The following is a 25,028-nucleotide window of genomic DNA, read 5'->3' on the forward strand; positions in this document are numbered from 1 at the left end:
ATCTAGTTCTTCTGGTCTCAGGCTGATGAAGTCTCTGGTTTATGTGGCCCTTTCTGTCTCTTGGGCTAATACTTCCCTTGTGTCCATGGTTAGAACTCCTATATATTTCTGATGCATTTCTTTTATCTTTATTCAATGACTGTCTTTTAATAATGCTTTTTGCCTTTAAGATTCCTTTGATAGCAATATAATTATGGCTGTTGCTTCTTTTTCTATTTATTTTCAATCTTTCCATATCCTTGTTTTTCAAGTGTGTTTCTTTTAAACAATATATACATGGATTTTTAAAACAATGCTAATTTCTATGAATTGGAAAATACATGATTGTTACTATATATTTGAATCTTATGTTGTGCTTTCTTCTGTGCTTTTTTCTCTTCTACTTTCTGCTTGATTGCTTTTGTATATAGACTTATATAGTCTATTTCTTTTACATATTTAGCAAGCATACTTGACTTAAAGTCTAGTTATTCATTATCTTCACCCATAAAATTCTTTAATTTTGATCACTGTTTCCTGTCATACGCATTACTTTTGGCCAGTATGTTGGTTCTACCTTTTTAAATAACCGCTAACTACTAATTATTGTTTTATACAGTGAATTCTTGATGAGGATTATTCATGTTTAACGAGGTCTATGCACAGCAATCTTTCTTTAAATCCTTTTTTCTGGTTCAATTTCCTTCTATCTGACAGCTCTTTTAGTGAGGACAAACTGTTTTTTTTTTTCTGTTAATTGATGGTAAATTCTCACAGCTTTACTCCGAAAATGACTTTATTTCTCAATCACTCTTGACTGTTTAACTTGTTACAGCATTCTGGTTTGATACTTTCCCTCAATACTTTGAAGATACCCTTCCACTGACTTCTGGTTTCTTTTGTTCTTGAAGTTCTTGAAGTCTGTTGTCAGTCTAATCTTCAATGTTTTTCAAATTTTCTAACTCTTGACCCTCCTGTATTGTTTTCTGGGTGATTTCTTAATAATTCATTCTTTAATTCATTAGTTATTTCTTTACCTGTGTCTAGTCTGCTATTTATTTTAATGACTATTATTTTCTCATTTCTAGAAGTATTGTTTGTTTTTTATAAACTTGCCTGGTCCTTTTGACAGTGTCATGTCCCTATCTTTTGTTTTCAAGTCCTTCTTTTGAGTCTTTAATTATCTTAAATATACTTACTTTACAGCATTCATCTGATGGTTTTATTATCCACAGTGGGTATCTAACTTCTGTTGCTTGTCCTATCTGCTGATTCTTACTCATGGTGGGTTGTTTCCTTGAATGTTTTGTAATTTTGTATGATGAACTTATCTTTAGACTTTCATCTGTGGGAATCTTGTATGGCCTGGGTTGACAGTGACTTCCATAAAGATTTATATCACCAATATGGGGCTTTATATTTTACTATCTTAGCTTGAAAGGGCAGTGGTGGTTCAGTGGTAGAATTCTCCCCTTCCACGCAGGAGACCTGAGTTTGATTCCTGGACAATGCGCCTCAAGCTCAGCCACCACTTGTCTGTCAGTGGAGGACTGCAAGTAGCTATGATGCTGAACAGGTCTCATAAGAGCTTCCAGACTAAGACAGACTAGGAAAAAAGGCCTGGTGATCTACTTCCAAAAACCAGCCGATGAAAACTCTGACCACAACAGTCCAACTCTGTTATGCCCAGGGTCGCCATGAGTTGGAGCCAATTTGATGGCAGCTGACAACAACAGCATCTTAGCTTGAGGGTTGCTTTACAGTGCTGGCAGTATAAATTCAACCTGAAAGACCGTATGACAGCAGACTTGTGGAAATAATTTCTCAGGGAATACTTTTTCATTTCTACCCAGAGCCCAGGTAGACGTGTATTAGCTTCCTCACTTGCTTGTACCAGTAAGCACGTTTGATTTTTTCCCCCTAGTCTACCCTTCTTTCACAGATAGTGTGGTGCTTCAAGCGTCTCAGCTTTATTCAGGGTAAACTTGGTTACAACTTTATGCAGGCCCAACACCTTACCTTAAATCCTTTTGTGGCTGTTGTAAAGCCCAAGTTCCCTGGTTCCCAAGACTGGGAATCACCTCCCCTGTTCCCCAACTACAAGCCACCACATCAGTTCATAGGTTTGTTATTCTGGTTCTTAGTTCCCTCTTCTACTTTGAACCCTTATTTTCTTGTGATTTCTAAAATTATTTTATCAGCACTTCTAGATGTTTTAGTGTGAAGCCATCTTCTGCTGTGCCAAAAGTCAACCACAATAAACTCTTGCATTCATAGCTGAGAAAAAGGCTCCATTCAACTGTACTTCACATTTGAGAAAAGTGACACTTCATTTGAAAAAGATATTTTAAACTTGCCTTGTCTCTGATTTACAGGCTTCCATATTATCAGGACAGAGATTCCAAAGCCTTGTTAGCTCCTCACTACAAAACAGAAAAATAAGTAAATAAATATTTATGGCCACCATCTTCATATGCCTTAAAACTAGACAGAAAAACAACATAACATAAATGGTGGATTTTTGGGTGTTGATAGCATGAGTTTTATTTTTCTCCTTCACAATTTTTGGTATTCAATTATTCACAATATTCAAGCACAGTAAGAGGCAATGAATAGTTAACTAGAAAGTGATAGAAACTCAAGGATTATGGTACCTTGCTACAAGTAGAAGTGAACTAGATCAATTTAAACAACAGACTTCTATTGTCTGCAATGTAGAAAAAATGACATAGCCTAGAGTCATGGATTTAGGAAGCAGGGGGCAAAAGCGAAGGTTTGTAACTAGTTGCATGAACCCGCATAATCCACAATGTAGATTGATAGGGTGTGGTTTGCTTTAATCATCTATGTACATATGAAATAGAAACTCATATTATGTTAGGATGTGAAAAACTGAAGAGGTCTTAGAGTACTATCTTCAAAATATTAAAATAACTAATAACATCCCATATATTTACCAAAATAACCTACTTTCCCATCAGAATTTTTTTGTTGGGTCCTTTCCCAAGGAAGTCCTCTGGTGCTGTTCTCTTCCGCACAACTCTTGTAGGCTTGGAATCTGATGTTCTGTAGTGAACAAAACACATTATTTTTGGAATTACAAATGGATAGCAGAGATGGAAGAGTGTTTAATGTAAAAGAAAATTTACTGTTTTCTTCCTAAAGAAGATAAGAAGCAGCCCTGGTGGCATAGGTTAAGGGTCTGGCTGCTAACCGAAAGGTCGGCGGTTTGAACCCACCAGCTACTTCTTGGGAGAAAGATGCAGCAGTCTGCTTCCGTAAAGATTACAGCCTTGGAAACGCTATGGGGCAGTTCTACTCTATCCTAACGGTTGCTATGAGTTCTAACTGACTCAACAGCAATGGGTAAAGAATATAAACGTTTCATATTGTGATAGAGCAGTCATCAAGTATAAGACAAAACATTACACAATGGAGCAAACTATAAAGAGTGGATATATAGCATTTTTTCAATAATTAAAAACAGACCAGTTTGTTCTGGGAACTGAACGACAATAAATTTGAGGTAAAGAATTCAAATCAAAGTAAATCAAAGTTGTTGTATTCTTAACGAAGTTCAACTTACATTTTTTTAATATGAAATATATACAGTCATGCATAGTTTAACATCCACAATACGTTCTGTGAGATAGGACGTTACGTGATTTGGACGATGTGGAACACCATATCATACACAGTGCCTCCCTGACTGCACTGCCGAGGTTGCCTGGGGTCCGGGGGACTCGCCCACACCCCATTCAGTGGTGGGCCCCACCTCCGCACCCTGCTCACATCTGCCAGCTGCCACCACCTCCAGGCTCCACAATCCCAGGCTGCCCTGCAGGCCCATGCAGTGCCCAGTGCCCTGTCCCTGTTGCAGCCACTGTCCAGCATGGGGGGATGAGCACCAGCACCAGCATGTAGAACACCAGCAGCAGCACGAACTTGCAGTACCCTTGGTGTTGCTGCTGCTGGCCCTTCATCGTTCACCAAGCTCGCTAGAACAGGTTGGGCACCCGTCCTCTCCCCTGCCTCAGAAATCCCGTCCTGTGGCCGGTCTTCCGGCCTCTTTGGGTCCCTATGTGCCCAGAGAAGCAGAACCACCAGAGCTGTGCATCTACAAGGGAAACTTGGGAGACGGCGGAGACCACGGACATATACGTGGTGGGACGCAGCCTGACTGGACGCTATGTGGCGTATGACTGTATGTACGTAATGTAAAATCATCACATCAAACTGTATTTTGAATGCCTTTCTCGTGTTTCTCGTGATGACTACATATTTACCTTTCTTTCACAAAACTAGGGCAGCCTTCATTTTTCCACGAGTTCCAGTTTTCTTCAGTGTTTAATATATGCTGGGAAAAAACAAAGAAATTACATTTGCATAACAGAATCTTTGAAATTCTATTCAGTGCTAAGAAGACTGTAAATATAAAGCACATACCTCTACCATCTTTGAGAATCCTTCTCCATCAGGGGGGTTTTCAGATAGTAGCTGTGATTAGAAAGAATATACTAAGCTTTCAACAACTTTCTGCATCCTAGGAGTGGTTTGTAGGCAGAGAACCAAGAAGTGTTTGTGGTCTTGTACCTGAGCTTAACTTTATCCTTATTTTCCTATTTGGGGCTGAAACAAAGAAAATTCTAAATTTCCATTTTTTTCAATCATGGGTTGTCGCGTGTTGAACTTACTTGATAGACCGATTTTGTAGTATCTTCAATCCAGAGTGACTGCTCATCAGTTAAGACATAGTTTGAACTAGGAAACAAAGCAATAAAAGCACGCCTGAGTCACAGCGATGTACATTCAATTTTAAGGTTCATATACTGCCTTAAAAAAGTACAAGGCATGTAACATGTAAATCAGCCATATTGTAAACAGTGCCAAAAATTACCAAGACAAGAACAGCCACAAATGAAAGGATTATAAGAGAAGATTCTTGCATTTCATCCTCAAGATAAGAGAGTTAGAAATGAAGACATGACAAGGTATAAGCGAGAACAGAACATTCAGTTAATTAATCTGATTTGGAATAGAGCAATGTGTTTCCTAAAATAAGTTTAATATGAGATTGAAAACCTCTGAGACAATATTAACATATTCCTATACATCACAGACAAGTCATGTTACGGTCCTGCACAACTCATTCAGAATACAACAGAAAAAACCCAAAAACTCAAAACTCTAGTAATGGCTGAATACAGAACAGAACTGCTAATAAAACACACAAACCAAACCTGTTGCTGTCGAGTGGATTCTGACTAATGGCGACCCCATGGGTTACAGAGGAGAACTGCTCCATAGCTGACATTACTTAAAGTCTCACCACACACTAGGTGGAGCCCTGGTGGTGCAGTGGTTAAGACCTCGGCTGCTAACCAAAAGGTCAGCAGTTTGAATCCGCCAGCTGCTCCTTGGAAACCCTATGCGACAGTTCTACTCTGCCCTATAACGTTGCTATGAGTTGGAATCAAACAGGTTGGGTTTGGTTTTGGTTATGCACCAGGTGCTTTACGGCCATCCAATAAATAGAGACAGACTACCATGTGCCAAAACCCGAGCACTTTACATGCAGGACTCATTTAATTCTCAGAACAGCTATGTGTACACAGTAAAAAGTAGCTCCATCATTTGCCCAAGGCCACAAAGCCTGAAGTCAAACCTAGGTCTGCCTACAAAGTCCTTGATCTTTCTATGTTATACCAAACTTCCAAAATAGAAAGGAGGATCAGAATCAACATGTTTGAGTGCTTACAGCCTGCTACCTTAAGATTCCAAGTCTGAAAGAGCCAAACTGCAGCTAAAACAAAAAAACCCTGCTGCTGTCGAGTCGATTCCGACTGAGCGCCACCAGGGCTCCAGCTAGCAAGCGATGAAACTGGAATTCCAAACCAGCAGGCAGAAAAGCCATACCCTTTATACAACTAATACAGTACTGCTTTGTGTACTTCACAAAAATACTACCAAGTAGCAGTGACTCCACTTGCAGACAGGCTAAGAGGAGATGGTCGTGCTATGGCAGCGGCAGTCAGTGAGCAGTCCGATCCTGATTCGGCGTTGGAGACCCAAAGCAACGGAAACTCCTCTGTGTATCGATTATCTCTAACAACATCCCCCCATCAGCTATGTCTACTGCAAAAGAAGTGCTTTAGAGATGTAGCCCTTATTCATAAACTGGGTCCAACACATAAAATACAACGGTAAGCAAGTCCTCTCTGTGGCTGTTTATCAATGACTCACTGCCCATATTAACTTACCTTTTGAATTTGACCTGCCCCTTGAGATACTGGAATAAAATGAGATACTGCAACAGGATGTGTCGACGAAAGTTACTGTCACTCAGTTGTAAATCCATCAACTACTCAAAAAACAAGCACACACACAGACAAAAAAAAAAAAACACATTAAAATCAAGTTTTGCCTACAGGCACATGTTACGGGGCTACAGAAATGGAAGATTCCAATTCAACTCAAAAAACAGTTGTTGTGAGCTGACTGCATGTGAGGTGGTACTGCACAAGCCCAAGGACGGAGCAGCGCAGGCTTCACGCAGATTGCTAGACCATTCTGTGTGGTGAGAAATTTATGTTGGTGGATAACATTATATTTGCAGTCCTGAGATCAGAAATAAAAAAAAGTAAGAAGAGTGTGGCTGTCACTTTCCTACATATAAAATAATGGCTAAAGAGGAGGTTCACGTGGATATCAACAGCACAATATCAGGGAATGTCACTCATTTTCGCAGCCCTACAAAATGCCTGCAACAGAGTTGGTGCTCAGTAGTAAGTAAATAAGAAGGAATTAGAGGTAAAGAATAATCTGTGAATCCTTTTTTTTTTTTTTTTTTTTTAAGATTTGAGGAAAAACTGGATTCTATTTGAATTAGAAAAGACTTGAAGTTCATTTATGAGGAATTTTTTCTTCAACAACCCTGACATCTCGATGGCCTTACTGTCAGTGATGAGGCAAGTCATTCTGATTATGTTCCTATAGCTCTGAAGGGAAAGCCGAAGTCTGTATCCACAAACTCATGCTGGTTCTGCCTTCGAGACTAAGCAACCTGGGAAGCCTCCTTGCTGTAAATGATTCGCTAGTAAGACACTGAGAGTCCTAGGGATTGGTTTCTGGTTTAATGTCAAGTTCCCTTGGCTGTGCTTGCTACATGAAATGATTCTGCCTACTAACGCTGCCCAACCTTCACTACCCACTTTATTCACTAGCAACCTTTTCCACACTGCTGGCTGTGGAAAACAAACCCCATGTTTTCTTTCTGAAAAATATAATTGCCCTTCCAGGTGGGGATGTCTCACCTTTAGGGACTGAATATTTGATTCTGTTATCACATTAACTGTGTCATCCCAAGGTGGCTGCAGCCCCGGTGGCACAGTGGTTAAGTGCTATGGCTGCTAACTAAAAGGTCAGCTGTTCGAATCCACCAGCTGCTCCTTGGAAACCCTACGAGGCAGTTCTACTCTGTCCTATAGTGTGGCTATGAGTTGGAATCAACTTGGTTTTGTTTTGTTTTTTTCCCCCCGGAAGTGGCTAATTTGAATAACATACCATCAGTCTTCCTTACCCTAACTGCTGATGACTTTACTGCCCCCATCTAGCTCTCCATTCCTTGACCTCGACTCCAATGACCCTCACATCTCCTCTACTTGGCCACACACTCCCATGGCCACAAGCTAGACCTTGTTATCACTCAAAACTGCTCCAGCGCTGACATTTTTAATTCAAATCCTGTCTCACTTCAACCTCCTATCCTTCCAGGGCCACCATTCAGTTGCTTCCAATATACTGAATCCTACACCTTATTGGGATCACAAGTCTCTTGAACCCTCTATTTTCCGCCTATCTATTAGTTCCATGTTGTCTTTACTATAATCTTATTTTAGTCTAGGTAAGGAAACTTTAGTCTAAATCAGCAAATATTTTCTTAAAGGGCAAATATTTTAGGCTTTGTGGGCCAACAAGCAAAACCAAGGATATTATGTAGGTACTTACACAACCATTTATGGTTTTTACATTCTTAGGTCGTGGGTTGTAAAAACAAAACCAAACAGACAAAAAAAAATAAAGGGGGGGTGGGCAGTGGATTTGTGGGCTGTAGTCTACCAACTCCCAGCCTAGACATCACAGTCCATCTCGTCAATCATTTTCTTGCCAACTTCTTCAATATTCTTGTCCCACACTTCTGTCACATCTAGTGGGCAAAACCTTAACTTTGGTCCAAACCAACTGTTGTTCACCTTCTCCACACCTACACACAGAGCCTCCAATCTACGCTGCAGGTGGAGTAGCTAAAGAGAAAATACCAAATCAGACAACTCTGCAGATGGGACCACTGCTATGTCGTCTCCAACTGAACAATCTTTCCTGTCTCTGACCAGCAATTTGTCTTTATGTTCCAAGGCTATTCTCTCTTCTCCACAGCAACTATTTCAAATCTTTTACATTTATCAAAAACCCTACATAACACCGCTCTTCCCTCTTGAGAAAAATGCATTAAATTGGAAGTAATTTAATTTCTTGGCTCCCAAAACTATGTCAGCTGGACCCATACCCTTGTTCTCCTCATTTCCTTCTGTCACATCTTCATATCTAAGGGCAATCCTTCCATCTGGATATCCCAATCTCCCTAAGAACGGAGTCCCATCAGTTAACTCCCCTGTGTGTCCAACCTCTTCTTTCCAAGATCCTTTCTATGAGCATTAAATAACCTCTATAAGAGGTCCACATCCTCACCTTATCCTCCCTATAACAGGAAAGCTTCTTGAAAGAACTGAAAGACCACGTTCATTGTTTCCAACTCACCCCTCAACCTGCTATAATTAGGCTTTCTCATTCACCAACAGACTGTGTTTTTGCCAAGATCACCAATGACTTATGTGTTGTTAAATCCAACGAATACTCTTTTTATAGTCCTCATCTTACTTGATATACTTGATGCTTCCATGAGGTAATGCTTTTCTAGTTTTCTCCAATCTCGTTGGCTACTCTTCAATCCTCTTCTTCTCCCCTCCCCACTTCCTTCTCCCTTAACTGTTGATTTTCTTCAGGATTTAGTCTGACGCTTTCTTCTCTTACGCTGTCTCGTCCCTGGCTGATCTCATACACTCCATGGCTTTAATTACCACTTATAAGCTGGTGTCTTAGTCATCTAGTGCTGCTATAACAAAAATACCAAAAGTGGATGGCTTTAACAAAGAGAAGTTTATTCTCTCACAATCCAGTAAGCTAGAAGTTGGAATTCAGGGTGCCGGCTCCAGGGTAGGGCTTTCCCTCTCTGTTGGCTCTGGAGGAAGGTCCGTGTCATCAGTCTTCCCTTGGTCTGGGAGCATCTCAGCGCAGGAACCTCAGGTCCAAAGGACGTGCTCTGCTCCTGGCACTGCTTTCTCGGTGGTATGAGGTCCCCATGTATCCCTGCTCGCTTTTCTCTTTTCTATCTCAAAAGAGACTGGCTTATGACACTATCTAATTTTGTAGATCTCATCAATATAACTGCCACTAATCCATCTTATTACATCACAGTGATAGGATTTACAACATATAGGGAAATCATATCAGATCACAAAATGGTAGACAATCATACAATACTGGGAATCATAACCTAGCTAAGTTGATAGATATATTTTGGGGACACAATTCAATCCATGACAGCTGGTAAGTCCCAAATCTATACCTCAATCTAGATTTCATTCCTAAACTCTAGGTCTATATACTTAACAGCCACTACACATCTCTACTTGAATGTTCAACTGACACTTGATCAATTTTCCCCACAAAGCTTGCTCTTTTCCAGTGTTTGCTAATTCAGTGAGAGCACTACCATCCATCCACCCATTTGCCTCAGCAATTCTAGGAAAGCTTCCTGGAGGTAGTGACATCTAAACTATAAACAAAAGGAGCAAATCTAAAGTTGGTGAGTAAGGGGGAAGCAGAGAGACAGGACGTAGGAAGATTCTGAGCCACGTACGACATTGGACCATTCAAAGAATCTCAAGCAGTTCAATACATCTGGAGTGGCGATGTGAACTTCTGCCCCGAAGAGACGAACTCATTTAAAGTGGCTAGGCACTCTTTACTAACTCTTCGTTTATCTTAAGTCCCTTTTACCACATTTATTCTTTATATTGGAAGACAATTTTTCTTGATAGAAACAATGGATTGAAAATAAGAGTAAAAAAAGACACACTGAATCAGAGAGATGGGAAGGGACTAAGGTGATCATTAAAGTTAACTGCTTCATGTTATGCTTATGGAGAAGCCCTGGTGGCACAGTAGTTAAGAGCTTGGCTGCTAATCAAAAGGTCAGCAGTTCGAATCCACCAGCCTCTCCCTGGAAACCCTACGGGGTAGTTCTACTCTGTACTATAGGGACTCTATGAGTCGGAACTGACTCAATGGCAGTAGGTTTTGGTTTATGCTTAAGGAAACAAGGTCTAGAGAAATTACCTTGCGGAAGTTAATTTTTAGTGACAGAGCTGAGACTAAAACTGACACACACTATTATATTCTTCCTTCCATAATATATTTTCTAATTCTACTTTCCTTTGGTTATTTTAAAAATTACACCATTTACATCATGTAACGGGTAAGACATTTCTTTGTTGTCTTTGTTCCTTGAACAAAGGGCCTTTTATTGTTATTAGCTTTTATTGCACATCTTAGTCCAGGCCTTGACCTTCCTGATACTATTCTAAACTTAAAAAGGCTCCTGCTATTCTCTTTAATCATCTTTGTGCCTTTCTGTTACTCAACAGTACATATAAACAATATTCCTGCTAAAATTAAAGTGAAGTATGAAACCTTCCATTTCTGTCACTTCAACACAAAAATACTTAAAAATCTGCACTAGAAGGCAAAATATTCAGCGTACTCTCATTAATTAAAATCTAATTTGTCACACCAACATACCAGTTAAGATGAAATTATCTAGGTTATAAATTATTAAATATTTCAAACGTTCCAAAAGATACTGTTAATACAACATTCATGTACCCACTACATATCAAATGCTAACATTTTTAGTTGTTCCACATTTGTTTACAAGAAATAGAGTATTATAAAAACTGCTGGTGCTTCCTCTGTACCCTCCTTAGCCCTAATCCCCTCCCTCCATCCCTCTACTATGGTAACCACTCCACGTATTTGGTGTGTATGGTTCTTATGCATATTTTTATGCAATTACTTCCTAGGTAGGTATCTATAAATACACAAATGTATTTTTGCGCTTTTCAAACTCTATACTCTTTGTATTATTCTGGAACTATTCTATTTTCACACAATATAATATTTGAAATTTACCTAAGTCAATATATGTAGCTGTAGTTCAGGGATTGGCAAACCTTTTCAGTAAGGGCCAATTAGTAAATATTTTAGGTTTTGGGAATTATACAGTCTCTGTCACAACTGTTCTACTCTGCCGCTGGAGTGCTAAAGCATATGTCAATGAATGGATGTGGCTGTGTTCCAATAAAACTCATTTACAAAAACAGGTGCTAGTTTGCGGACTCCTGCTCTAGTCATCCATTTCCAGTGCTTTATAGAATTCTATTGTGTACATTTATCATAATTTACCTTAGGAACATACAGGTTGTTTCCAAACTTTCACTTAAAATCACATCATTTACAAACAATGCAACAATGAATCTTCTTATCTATTTCTCTGTGTATGTATAATTCCCTAGGGGCTGTATCTAGGAACAAAAGTTTTAACTTTACTGGTTATTATAAAATTGCTATGCAAAGTGGTTGTGCCAACTTACACTTCAACAAGCAGTGTATGAAATTTCCCATTTTATCACACCTTTGCCACTACCACTTATTGTTGGGCTTTTTTACTGTTGCTAACTTGGTAAGTGTGAAGTGGTTATCTCATTATTTTAATTCCCCTGGCCACTAGAGGTGTTTAGCTTATAGGCTAGTCAGGCTTCTGCATCTGTGAATTACCTGTTCATATCATTTTTCCAGTTTTCTATTGGGTTGTATTAATCACTGGAATTCTTTTTATTAGTTATTGGAATATTCTGAAATACTAATCTTTTTAGCTATGGGGGCAAATATCTTCTCCTAGTTTGTGTTCTGACTTGTCTTTTCATTTTGTCTATGGTATCTTTTACTATTCAACAGTTTTACATTTTAATGTTCAATGTACTGATCTTTTCCCTCATTATTTGTGCTTTTAGTGGTTCAAGAAATCCTTCCCTGTTCCAAATACATATTTCATATTTTCTTCTAAATGTTAAAAAGTTTTGCTTTTCTCATTTAGACTTTTAAATAACCAGGAATTGATCCTCGTGCATGCTGAAGTATGGGTTGAATTTTATTTTTTCTATATGGATGAGTTGTCCAAGCAATATTTATTTACAATAATTCATCCTTTCTGCATTTATCTGTAATGCAACCTCTTTCATATTATCTTTTTCCTATATTTTGGGCTTTCTATTCTGTTCCAGTGGTTGTTTTTTTTTTCCTTCTTTATATGTGTACTTACACCTCACTGCCTTAATCACTATAGCTTTATAGGCCATGATATCTGATAGGGCAAGTGTTTCTTCGAATTTTTCTTACTTACTCTTGGCTCTTTGATGTTCCATAAAAACGTTAGGATCACCTTTTCAAGCTCCCTCAAAAAACACATTTGGATTTTGATTTCAAAATACATGGAATTTATGGATAAATTTGAGGAGACATGAAACTGAGTTTTCCTACTGATAACAGTTTAACCTCTTTATTTTTGCTATTTTCTTCATAAAGATTATTCTTAAGTATTATACCATTTTCACTGCTATTGCAAATAATATTTTATTATTACTGGTTTATAGGAACACTACTGATGTTTCTCTTGGAACCCTGCTAAAATCTCCCTATTTCTAATATTTTGTTGGTTGTCTTGGATTTTCTCCGTAGACAATTATGTTGTCTTCAAACAGGGACAGTTCGGTCTTTTTTCTCTAGTACTTAACAACTCTTACGTTTTTTTTTGTCTTCTCTTACTGAAATGGCTAGGTCCTCCAGTATAGTGTTGAACAGAGCTATGGTTAGTAGGCATCCATGTTCCTGAATTTAATAGAAACTTAATGGAAATATTTTTAAAGTTTGATCATTACATATCATGTTTGCCACAGGGTTTTTTATCAATCTCTTTTATCAAGTTAGAGAAAATTTTCTTCTACTAGTCTGAATTGTTTTTTATAATCAGTATCAGATTTTATTGAAAGATTTTTCTTTGCCCTAACTGAAAAGATCATATATATATGTATGCATATATATATTTAACTTTATTCTGTTAATTTGGCAGTACATTCATCTTTCTGATGTTGAACCGTACCTATATTTCTGGGATAAATCCTATTTCGTCTCTATTAAACAAAATATTACTTCATTTGATTTGTGAGTTTAAATATACTTTTTTCATCTCTATCTGTAAGTGAGTTTGATACATACACCTCTTTTCTTCTTCTGTCTTTATCTGGATTTTTTAAAAAAAGTTACATTAATCTCATAATGACCTGGGTTTTCCTCTTTTTCAAATTTCTGAAAATTTTCATTTATGGTAGAAAATATCTACTCCTTGAAGTATTGATAATATGTGCCTAAAACACTCTCTGGCACTGGTGTCATTTTGACTGCTGTTTCTTTAATGGTTATTCATTCATTTCAGGTTTTTTGTTATTTGTGAGTCCAGTTTGGTAATTAAAATTTTCTCCAGAATTATCATTTTATTAAACCTTAAAGACTGTTAGCAAAAGTTGTTCACAATATATACTCTTACACATTAAAAAAAAACAAAAAACTGTATTTTCAAGTACAGTATACCCATTGTTATTGGTAATATTGTTTATTGGTACCATTTCACTTTTTTCTTTGTTCAGGCCTGCTTTAGATTTGTCACAGTTTTTCTCTTCAAATAAATAGCTTTTGGTTTTGCTGATGTGCCTATAGTTTCCTTGTTCTACCTCATGAACTTCTGCTATAATTACTTCTGGAGCGCTGGTGGCACAATGGTTAAAGAGCTTGGCTGTTAAGCAGAAGGCTGGCAGTTTGAATCCACCAGCTGCTCCCCGGAAACCCTATGGGGCAGTTCTACTCTGACCTATAGGGTTGCTATGAGTTGGAATCAACCTGATGGCAATGGGTATGGGTATAATTATTTCTACTTTCATGAACCTTATTCTGCTCTTTTTATAGCTTCTAGAATTGAATGCTCTATTTATCATCACTTTAAAAAAATTTTTTTTCATGAATGCATTTAAAGCTGTAATCCTCCCTTTCATCATCTCACATTATTTGTAACCCACACATTTGACATTTTATTATGATACATAACATCTTCGCAACAAATTTAGAATTTCTATGGTGATATCCTCTTTGATTTCTGGGGAATGCATTTTTATGTTTCTACTCATCTCTTTTAAACACTCTTTTTTTTAATTGTTTTTTCTAATTAAATCAGGCTGTGGCTACAAAATGTCTTCTGCAGCATATGAAATCTTTGAAATTTGCTGAGACTTCCTTTATGACCTAGTACAGAGCCAAATTTTGTGACTGTTCCATGTGTACTCAAGAAGAATGATCGCCTCTATTTGGTTGTGTACAGGTTTCCATGTAAATATTACATCATTTATTACTTTTATTGTTCAAAACTTTCATACACTTATTAATCTTTGGTCTGCTTGGTCCATCTGTTTTTGACAGAGCCACTTTAAAATCTCGCACTGTAACTGTGGATCTGCCAACTTAATTTTACAAGTTTTTGTTTAATGTATTTTGAGGATGAACATATTGTAAAGCGCATATGATTTTCATGGTATCTTCTTAGTGACTCATTTCTTTATAATGTGTATCATTCATCCTATTTATGCTTTTTGCCTATTTATTTGGTACTTATATTACTACAAAGCTTTCTTTCTCATTGATATGCCTGGTATGTCTCTTTCCATCCTAATATTTCAACATTTTTTGAACAGTTTTGTTTTAGGTATCTATTTATTCCCTGTGGAATAAATCCTATTTAGTCTCTATTAAAAAAAATATTACTTCATTTGATTTGTGAGTTTAAACATAGTTTTTTCATCTCTATTAATAAGTGAGTTTGATATATATACTTCTTTTCTTCTTCTGTCCTTACCTGGATTTTTTTAAAAAAGTTATATTAATCTCATATAATGACCTGGGCTGCTTTTCTTCTTCAAATTTCTGAAAATTTTCATTTATGGTAGGAAATATATACTCCTTGAAGTATTGATAATGTGTGCCTGAAACTCTCTGGCACTAGTGTCATTTTGACTGCTGTTTCTTTAATGGTTATTCATTCATTTCAGCAAACTACAATAACCCAATTTAGTCAGGACTACTAATGGTCCGGAAACACTGGTGGTGTAGTGGTTAAGAGCTACAGCTGCTAATCAAAAGGTCAGCACTCTGAATCCACCAGGCCCTCCTTGGAAACCCTATGGGGCAGTTCTACTTTGTCCTATAGGGTCACTATGGGTCGGAATCGACTCAATGGCAACAGGTTTTTGGTTACTAATGGTCCAGACCCTTCGGGAATGATGATATGGGTCACCTCACTAGGCAAAGAGCCACAACCAGCTGAGGTGCTTGCTGAGGGCAATGGGCATATAGAATGGCTAGCGGAAGTATGTAGTTATAAATATTAGCTACAACCATGTGACCAGTTGCAGAGATAAGGACTGTATTTGTTATGAGTTATGTCTTCCTTGTTATGTTGTATGTGCGTTCTCTGTTTTATTACCACCCTTGTCCTATTACTTATTATATAAGATGTAAATGGAGTTGTATATATGTTAATTATATCATGTTAGATGGAAGTATGACTTTCTAATTGTCTTTATTTGGAGATTATGTATGGTTTTAGGAGATGTGTATAGCTGCTAAGTTGACAAGGGGTGGACTGTGATGGTGAATTTTATGTGTCAAATTGTCTAGGTTATACTTCTCATTGGTTTGACAGACACTGTACTGGCTGCTATTCTATAAGGTAATGTAATGTAATGACTTTCCACGATGTCATCTGATATGATTTCATTTGTTAAAATTCTCCTATGTTCTTGTAAAAAGACCCGACTTAATGGTCTGAGACTTGAGAAACTCCCGAAGCCATGGCCCCTGGATGCTCTGTTAACCCAGAACTAAAACCACTCCCGAAGCCCACTCTTCAGACAAAGATTAGACTGGAATATAAAACATAAACATTACACTCTGTGAAGAGTGTGCTTCTTAGTTCAAGCAGATACATGAGACCAAATGGGCAGCTACTGTCCGGAGGCAGGATGAGAAGGCAGGAAGGGACAGGAGCTGGTTGGACGGACTTGGGAAACCCGGGGTGGAAAGGGGGAGTGTGCTGTCACATTACAGGGATTGCAACTAGTGTCAACATAACAATATGTGTATAAACTTTTGTATGAGAAATTAACTTGAGCTGTAAACTTTCACCTAAAGCACAATAAAAAAAAATTCTCTTGTGTTTTTTTCTTTTCCACATAATAAGTTTTAAACTTCTTAGGTCTGCTTTTTTTTCTTCTTAATTCAAACTAATGGAATTAGTGTTTGGATTTTTTTTTTTTTTTTCACTGCAAGAAAGAAGTAAGACTCTAAGATGCAAACCTCATTAGCCAGAAACTGCTAACTTCTTTAGAAGTTTCTTTAGGAAAATACAGATAATTAAAAACTTCACCAGTTACTATAGGAATATTTTGTAGATCCACATACTTTGCAATATTGTCTGACATTTATGAAAACCAGTATGTAGGCACTGGCTATTTAAATCATTTGATTTGTTAACCCATGTTTATGTTTAAATAGTCGTAAGTATCAGAATAGGTAATAATCTGATAACCTCTATTGTTTAGGAAGTTCCATTTAATTTAGCCACTTGAAGGCAGAAAAGTCTTGCATTTACTAAAACTCCATGTTTGTATATTTCTTTACACTGTGGTTAAATCAAAGAGAAGGCTTAAAGCCATCTTTTTTAAACCCAAAACTTATAAACAGTACTGATATAAAACATAAAACAAAGAGTTTGTTTTACATTGATTAGGAGTATGAAGTGAAATGGGATCAAAATTTAAATTTCTGGTATTTATTTTACTGAGTAACATTACAGAAGGGTTCTTAAAACTTTTTAACTTGTGACTGTACCTTTAAAGTTACCTTTTTACGAAAGGAAAGGGTTGAGACCTGAAGTCTCCTGCCTTGCAGTGTGCATACATTTATTTTGCAACTCAGCAGGACCACTGAGACCCCTAAACTAAAATTAAATTTTCCATTTTCTTAAGAACTTTTTGAAAGAAAGCTTTTCTTGGAGGAGAGGAATACTATTTACATTTATAATTTAGCTGTTTTAACACAATTGTTTATGCATTTCCAGTATGCTCAATGGTATTAAAAGAGCTGCTGTATATGTCAGGCCTTACAGAGTAGACATGTGTCACAATAAAGAGTGCAGCTCATGCCTTCTGCCTAGAGGACCATTTGAGGTAGATTTTATTCATATTAAAAAAAGTCAATCATATGAAAAGGTTTTGATAACTCCATTTATCTTTTCAAGATAGGCAGAGGCACACACATATGCTAAGCCTGACATGACTGTTAGCAAATGGTTTCTAGAAGATTTCAAACAAATTGCAAAGTTTATAAAGCTCTAAAGATTCATCAAAACCTTCATTATCCAAAGGACTTGGATTCAGTAGAGACAGTCAAACATCAAAATGGGATTCTGGAAAAAAAAAAAAAAACACCAATAAAACTAACCCAAGAGTTTGTGCATAATTCAACTAAAGTGGCTAGCACACCGACTATAGCTCCTGTGACAGTGAGATCTATAGTAAGCAGAAGACTTACTCTCTCCCCTCAGGAAATATTAATGGTAGCCAATGAGGTTTCTGTTGCTTCTCCAGTGGCCATCCAAAGCACAACACTGATGTTCTAGATAACATTGTGTTAGATTATTTCAAAGTACTGTCAAATTGTTCTAATCACTGCTTTGAGAAGCTCTACCAGTCAACTCAGATGGACAGTGTCAGGACATAAAGCCTGGACAGAACATTAAAGTTCTTCAGTGGAAAATACCAATCCAATCTTGCTGAAGGTGACTATTAAGTCCCGCTGAGCACTAATATGGTTTTTAAAGTGTAAGCTTTTCTCATCTTGGATCTATATGCAAATGTCAGCCATGCCCATTTAAATGCTTTTTGCTAGTAACTTCTTTTTCTCCTTAAGCACAGAGACCAATGATCTAGTTTCTACTTAAATTCCAGACCAGGGGACAACCAACAGAAGTTCACAGAAAAGTCCTAAAACTACCTGGAGGGCTGGTTCTATCTCTGGCCTGGAGGCAAGGAGAACTCAGCCCCTCTTCCAGAGTATCCAAAAATCTCCCAGACCTGAAACAAGTGATGAGACTTCTGACCTTATTCAGACTTGGCTACCCCTTAAATGGATACAGAAAGTACAAAAAAAATTTAAGGCAGAACCACTGTACGGATAGTTTTCTGCCAGGAACTTTTTTTCCTGGAAAAAAATGATTAAAGTCCTTATTTGAGGCTTTTTGTGACTGACAAATAGACAGGTAACTGCAAGCTACTGAGTACTTCGTCTCATCTTTTTCATTTGGTCATTGAGTCTCAACTGTAAAGTGGAGAGGATTTATTATTCTGAAGGACTGGGTAACAATCCTGAAGTTATACCTTATTACTGGCACTGCACTGTACTATGTATGAGAACTCAAAGACACAAAAACATATTCCCTTAACCACCATGCTTAAATCATCACGGTACTTAAATAAACGTTGGTTCTACTTTTACATGCTACCTAGTGCTGAGGGAGGAATCCCTACAATACCAGTGCATTTCACTTGGGATGACAAACTGGACAGTTAGCGGTAAAATCCTCCCTTAAAATTTCTGAGTATGACACTGGATTACTCTTAAGGAACTGGCAGTTCTCCACTTTATGCCACTGAAAAAACCAGATGTCCTCAGCACTACATTTAGCAATGACATCCCTGGGTTACTCTGCTTTGCTAACAAGGGAACTGTATTGTTGGGAATTAGTGTTTGCAATCATACCCTAGGCAGCACAAAACAGTGGCTCTTGTAAATTATAATGTCTCTTTGTTTCTAGGGGAAGCTTTTGCCTTTAATAAAGAAGGTATGATAACTGATTTGTAGAACCCATGCCTACCTGTAGTTGCTACATCACTGGCCTGTCTCCAACTATAAAGGTTCTATCATCCCTGCCATGCATCATCTCCTGACTCTTCTGAAGGACAGGCTGACTGAAATCGTGTAAACAAAATACACTGGGTTATAACATTCCCATCAGATGGGGATACATGCTCTAGTAAAGTGATGAAAGACCTAGCCTTGTAATGACAAGACCATTTTTCAAAACCTGCCTATCACTAGAATGGTGGGTCACAGAACCATGCTCCAAATAACCATACAGCTTTAGATTTCACTTTAGCTAGCTCTCATGGGGAAGCAATAATGCACTATATCCCTAGAAAACCAGCTGATCCATATTTATCAAATCTACATCTAGAAGAAAGTTGAGAAGTAACCCCAGACTGAACTAAGATGTATTTAATGGGATGGTCCTTCAGGGAATTTAGTGGATTTAAAACACGGGGTAAGGTATTACATCGATGCAGGAAGAGTTCTTTCAGTGAAGCAGTAAAGCTTATAAAATATTACATACTTTTAATGCTACAGGTAATACATTACAAATATTTTCACTTGAATATTACGTAGTAAACACTGGAAGTACACCAGAAAAATATAAAAAAACACACAAGCGTTCTCATGTACATTTAAATTTAAGCTAAAGTTGTTACTTTACAACAGTAAATTGAAGATGCAAAACATTACTTGCCTCACCTTCTACTTGTTAAAATTCTCTTGTGCTTCTTTCCTTTATTTGTATTGTTTACGTTTTAAGCTTCTCAGAGCTGCCCTTACCTCCCTTACGGATTAACTAATGGAATTCCAGTGCTTAACCCTGAAACCTCATGCTCTCCTAAACACTGGTGAAAGAAAGCTTAGAAAGATTCAGACAAAGACACTACAGTAACTCCCCCAGGTTACAGAACTTCCAACTTACTGACAACTTCTACTTGCCCTTTAATGTTAACTAAATTTGCCCTCACTTTGAAACAACTAAATTATAAAATATACTCACAACAAATTCTTCATTACAATCACCTTCACTTGCTGCACATGCAGCTTTTAAATCATTGAAAAGGCTTCGAGCCTTTTCTTGCACTAACCTGACAGAGAGCCCTGAGCCCTGGTGGCACAGTGGTTAAGAGCTATGGCTGCTAACCAAAAGGTCAGCAGTTCAAATCTACCAGCCACTCCTTAGAAACCCCATGCGGCAGTTCTACTCTGTCCTATAGGGTCATTATGAGTAAATTAAGGCTATATAAGAACCGTACGCACCTGTTCTGACTTACCTACAAATCGACTTAAAGACACACTTAGGAATGAATTTTGTTCGTAACCCAGGGGCTGCCTGTACTGACAGAGCCAGTTCTGATAAAGTGGTGAATGGATGATACAAAAGCATCAATCTTACACTCTTAATGAAGTGGAGATACCCCTGAAAATGAAGAATCCTGCTGTTTTCTGTTATTAAAATCTCCTGGGAAATATTATTTGTACAAAAAAATCTTTTAAGACATCCAGAGTTTTGAAATAGCTGTCATGTCCTGAGAAATGTAACCTGTAACTCCTAAAAGTCTACAACTCTTACTGGTTGTTTTACTGTGTAACTTTTTTGCCCTGATAATATTTAAACTGACATTACAGCTTTCTGAAAGGTATATATCTTTGGGAAGAGTTTTAAGTTAAGCTAGGAGAAGAGCTTTGGGATTTACTTCTCTTTTACATAAGGTAAAATAAAAACTTTGAATTCTTTACTCAATCAAAGAGTCTGATATGTTTGTCTCATTTAAATTAATAGAGAAGGCTGGATTTAAAAAAACATCCAATCTGATAATCTGTCTTAGTAGGTAAATTCAACTAGTTTATACTTCTTACGACTGATACATTTGGAACTATCTGTACCCTCCCTTTTGCTTCTTTTTTTCCTCCTTTCCTATCATCTGTTGGATTTATGTTGTTGCTGTGTGCCACTGAGTCAATTCCGACTCAAAGCGACCCTACAGGACAGAGGAGAACTGCCCCATAGGGTTTTCTAGGCTGTAATCTTCAAGGGAGTAGATTGCCAGGTCTTTTCTCTTGCAGAGCCACTGGTGGGTTTGTACTGTCGACCTTTCAGTTAGCAGTGAGTGCTTAACCACTGTGCCACTAGGGCTCTTGGATTTATAACCTGATGCCTGTTGCCGTTGAGTCGATTACAATGCGACCCTATTGGACAGAGTAGAACTGCCCCATAGAGTTTCCAAGGAGTGCCTGGTGGACTCGAAATGCTGATCTTTTGGTTAGCAGCTGTAGCACTTAGCCACTACACCACCAGTGTTTCCTGGATTTACAAAGCAGTCTATATTCCCTTGGGCACCGCCCCCCCCCCCTTTTTTCTTTTTCGCTGTTTGGGAGCTATAGGAGTTTTTTCCCCGCTTCCTCTTTTCTCTTGGTGGTTACCCTTTAAATACACATAATAAAGTCTAAAGTTATCCAGTATTACTTTCCTCCTCCTGAAGATGACAAGAAAGGGACCATAACATGCTTATTTATTAAACATCTCTGCTTTCCCCTCCTATACAGCTGTCATCTAGTTTAAGTTCCACATTAAAACATTCTTTTTAATTAAAAAAATTTTAGAGATCAGTTATCATTTTCTTTAGTTAACAGTAAATTGTCATATTTTTCAATATTTGCGCTCACCATTGCTCTCTGTATCCCACTCCTTTCTTATGGGTTCAATTTCCTTCTTCCCGAAGAATATCCTTTAGTAGTTTTTTCAAAATGAGGATCTTTGAGTGGTTAGTTTTCCCAGTCTCTGAATGAATATGTCTTTATTTCATTCACAGTCTTGAGAGTGTTTAGCTGGATATCTGGACATGAAAGTCTAGATTGATAGTTTTTTTTCCCCTCAGCACTTTAATATTTCTCCATTTTCCTCTGGTATCTATTGCTGATGATTAGAAATATGCTATCAGTCAAGCAGCTGTTTCTTTCTGGTATATTTGTCTTTTCTTTTTTTCATTGGTGGCTTTAATCCCTGCAGTTACAACATGATGTATTGAGGTGTGGATTTATCTTGATTCATCTTGCTCAGTAGTTGTAGTATGCTTTTGATTTGAGGACTTGACACTTCCTACAATTCTTTTAATAGTTTCTCTGCCTTTTCCTTAATTTTGTTTTTTGGAAATCCTACTAGCCATGTTGGAACTTTTCAATCTATCCTTCATAGTTCTTCAATGCTCTTTCACTTTTTAAGAAAATCTGTTTTGTGTTCTGGGTAAACTTCTCATCGTTATCTTCAATTCACTAGTTATCTTCTCATCTATGTCCATTCTACAGTTTGATCCTGTGTGTTGTACTCTGGTTTCAATGATTATATTCTTCATTGCTAAGGCTCCCAATTAGCTGTCATATTCAACTGTTCTATTTCATTTCTGCCTGTTTTTGTTTCACATTTCGTGTTCTTTTTCAATGAATGCCATCTTATTATTTCTTTGATTATCCAAAACATATTTAAAGTCTTGGTCAGGTTGTGTATTTCATCTGGAATAAATACATGTATATCCCAGTAGTTGATTTTGTTGTAATCTTTCTTAGCATTAGATTTCTTTATGGATTTTGAAATTTTAATTTGTCAGAGTTTTGAATGGGCGGCTTTTGTTTTGGGATGTTTATTTCCCCTTCTTTCTCTCTCTGTGTATACCCTTCCCTGTCTTAATAGTTTTGGATTTGTTTCCACCAGAGCATCTGGGACCAAGTCTGGAAAAAGTCTTACGATGATTTTTTGAAGCACCTGTTTCATGGGCATATTGGGGATACCACATATCCAGTCACAGAGCAAGCAGAAGGGACACAAAGCTGTGTCTTTGTATCCCTAGACACATAAATTCCTATAAAACCATAGCTCTCCGCAGAAGACTGGCAATATATTTTCTTAGCTTCAAGAGTAGGTAAAGTTCCACCCCAGTTCCTGGATTCAAGGAGTGAAATCTGGCTCTGGCCCCTAGTCCCACTCAAAGCACATTTGGTCTCATTACTTGTAGCCAAACTTCTAGCTGCCATCACCTGCTTTTGGATACAGAGTCCAGCAGGCCCAAGGCTTTGCTTTCACTCACAATGTGGTATATCTGGTCCATGAAGATATTTATCTTGTTTCTGGAAGCCCAGCTTTGTCTTTTAGGTTTTCTCTTTTTATATTTTACCTGTCATTGTTATGTGTTTGGAGCAAAGGGAATGAGTTGAAACACAGACTCAATGTGCTATCTTGACTAGAAAACTTACACAATCCCTTAACATTACACTGGAACAGAATTTACTTACTAAACTGCATAAATAAATAGGGAGTTTTAAAACCCCTCTTTTGTACCTAATAAAGACTATTTACAAAACATTTTCATAAATGCATATTAAATCCTAACATGAGGTTCAAAATATATACACTTGAAAGTAATTAAACTGAATTTATTCTAAAATAAGTCTGCAAAACAGACTTAATATGAACAACCTCCTCTACTTCTGAAATCACACTAGTCTATTTGTGCAAGGAAGAAATGGGCTTCTCAGATTAACTTTTATCAGCTTTAATCAGAAATAAGAAACATTTCTATTGTACGTAAGGATATCAGCTAAACAGAAAAAAAAACAAGACTATTTCTTATTATGCTTAGTGGGAAAGAAAGATTTATACCTTTTCACTTGTTAAAAATTTTGCAAAATATACATGCTCTCCTCCCGTTTTTAATTCTTCCATTTTTTTCCTTGAGGCCTGAGTATCATCTAATTTATAACTTTTAAAAACAGCTAAAACTTCTTCGGAATACTGCAAAGTAAAAATATAAATTAATTTTTTTTGGCATGGTTGCCCAGGAGTTTGTTCAATGCTTTTCATAATCAAAATATCTAGAATTTAGTCATGCTTTACCATATAGATACACTGTAAGATACATTAAACAAGAAAAACTGTGGTAGCAAACTGGAAGGGAAATAAATATTATTTTGTGTGAGATTTAATGGTATTATAAAATAAGAATAAATTCTCTACTGAAGAAATATGACTTCTTATGCACTTTTGTGTAAGGAGCAAACAGAGTAAGAAATGCTTTGAGAGTGTACAGAAATTTACCAATGAAATTAGTTGTTTAACCAGTTATGGAACTCTCAGGCACTTCATATGCTAAAGATTGTGACCAAATAAAACGATGTCAAATCCTATCCAGTTGGAGGACAATTTTAGATAATTTATCACTCACTAGTTAATCTGAATTCTGCCAGTTCCTCCCAAAAGATACTGCATATAAAATAACGACTGTTAAAAATAACACAACACACACCATGCTACATTTTCAGAGCTGCCTATTTATCTTGGATTTTGATTACAACAAAAAAGGACAACTGCTCTTTAAGTAGCCAAGAAAAAGAAATACAGAGAATTCTTTTAAAACACGAGTTGACAAACTTTTTTTTTGCAAAATGCCAGATAATAATTTAGGCTTTGCAGCCCATCTGGTCTCTGTTACAACTACTCATTTCTGCCATTATAGTGCAAAAACAGCCACAGACAATTAATAAATAAATGCACATGGCTGTGTTCCAATAAAACTGTTTACAAAATTAGGCAGCAGACTAGATTTGGCCCAAGGGTCCCAGTCTGTGGATATCTGTTCTAACAGGATAGCTGAAATAATTTTTACAAATTTAGGTGAGAATATTCTGCAAACATTCATCAATTCATGTTGATGACACTCACTGTGTAAAAACAAAACTAAGGCTGTAATTATTAACTTAAAACCCCCAAACTCATTTATATACTACCTTCACAAAATTAGTGGTTTAAATACTAATTAAATTTAGCATCTGTAAATTATAAAACAGGT

At 37.2% G+C, this 25,028-nt stretch overlaps 1 protein-coding gene across 1 annotated transcript in view; it reads right to left on the minus strand.

Annotated features, from left to right (window-relative positions):
- The window catches only part of THOC1 (THO complex subunit 1), a 58,749-nt gene that overhangs the window by 8,360 nt on the left and 25,361 nt on the right, over window positions 1–25,028 (minus strand). Inside the window, exons 11-17 of the mRNA XM_004389697.2 lie at window positions 23,843–23,974; window positions 6,240–6,340; window positions 4,674–4,740; window positions 4,426–4,476; window positions 4,266–4,336; window positions 2,950–3,045; window positions 2,337–2,402 (exon numbers count right to left, since the gene is read on the minus strand). Coding sequence (XP_004389754.1) covers window positions 2,337–2,402; window positions 2,950–3,045; window positions 4,266–4,336; window positions 4,426–4,476; window positions 4,674–4,740; window positions 6,240–6,340; window positions 23,843–23,974 — 584 coding nt within the window. The remainder of the gene's footprint in view (window positions 1–2,336; window positions 2,403–2,949; window positions 3,046–4,265; window positions 4,337–4,425; window positions 4,477–4,673; window positions 4,741–6,239; window positions 6,341–23,842; window positions 23,975–25,028) is intronic.

Source organism: Trichechus manatus, unplaced genomic scaffold (assembly GCF_000243295.1).
Source record: "Trichechus manatus latirostris isolate Lorelei unplaced genomic scaffold, TriManLat1.0 scaffold00256, whole genome shotgun sequence".
Classification (NCBI taxonomy): domain Eukaryota; kingdom Metazoa; phylum Chordata; class Mammalia; order Sirenia; family Trichechidae; genus Trichechus; species Trichechus manatus.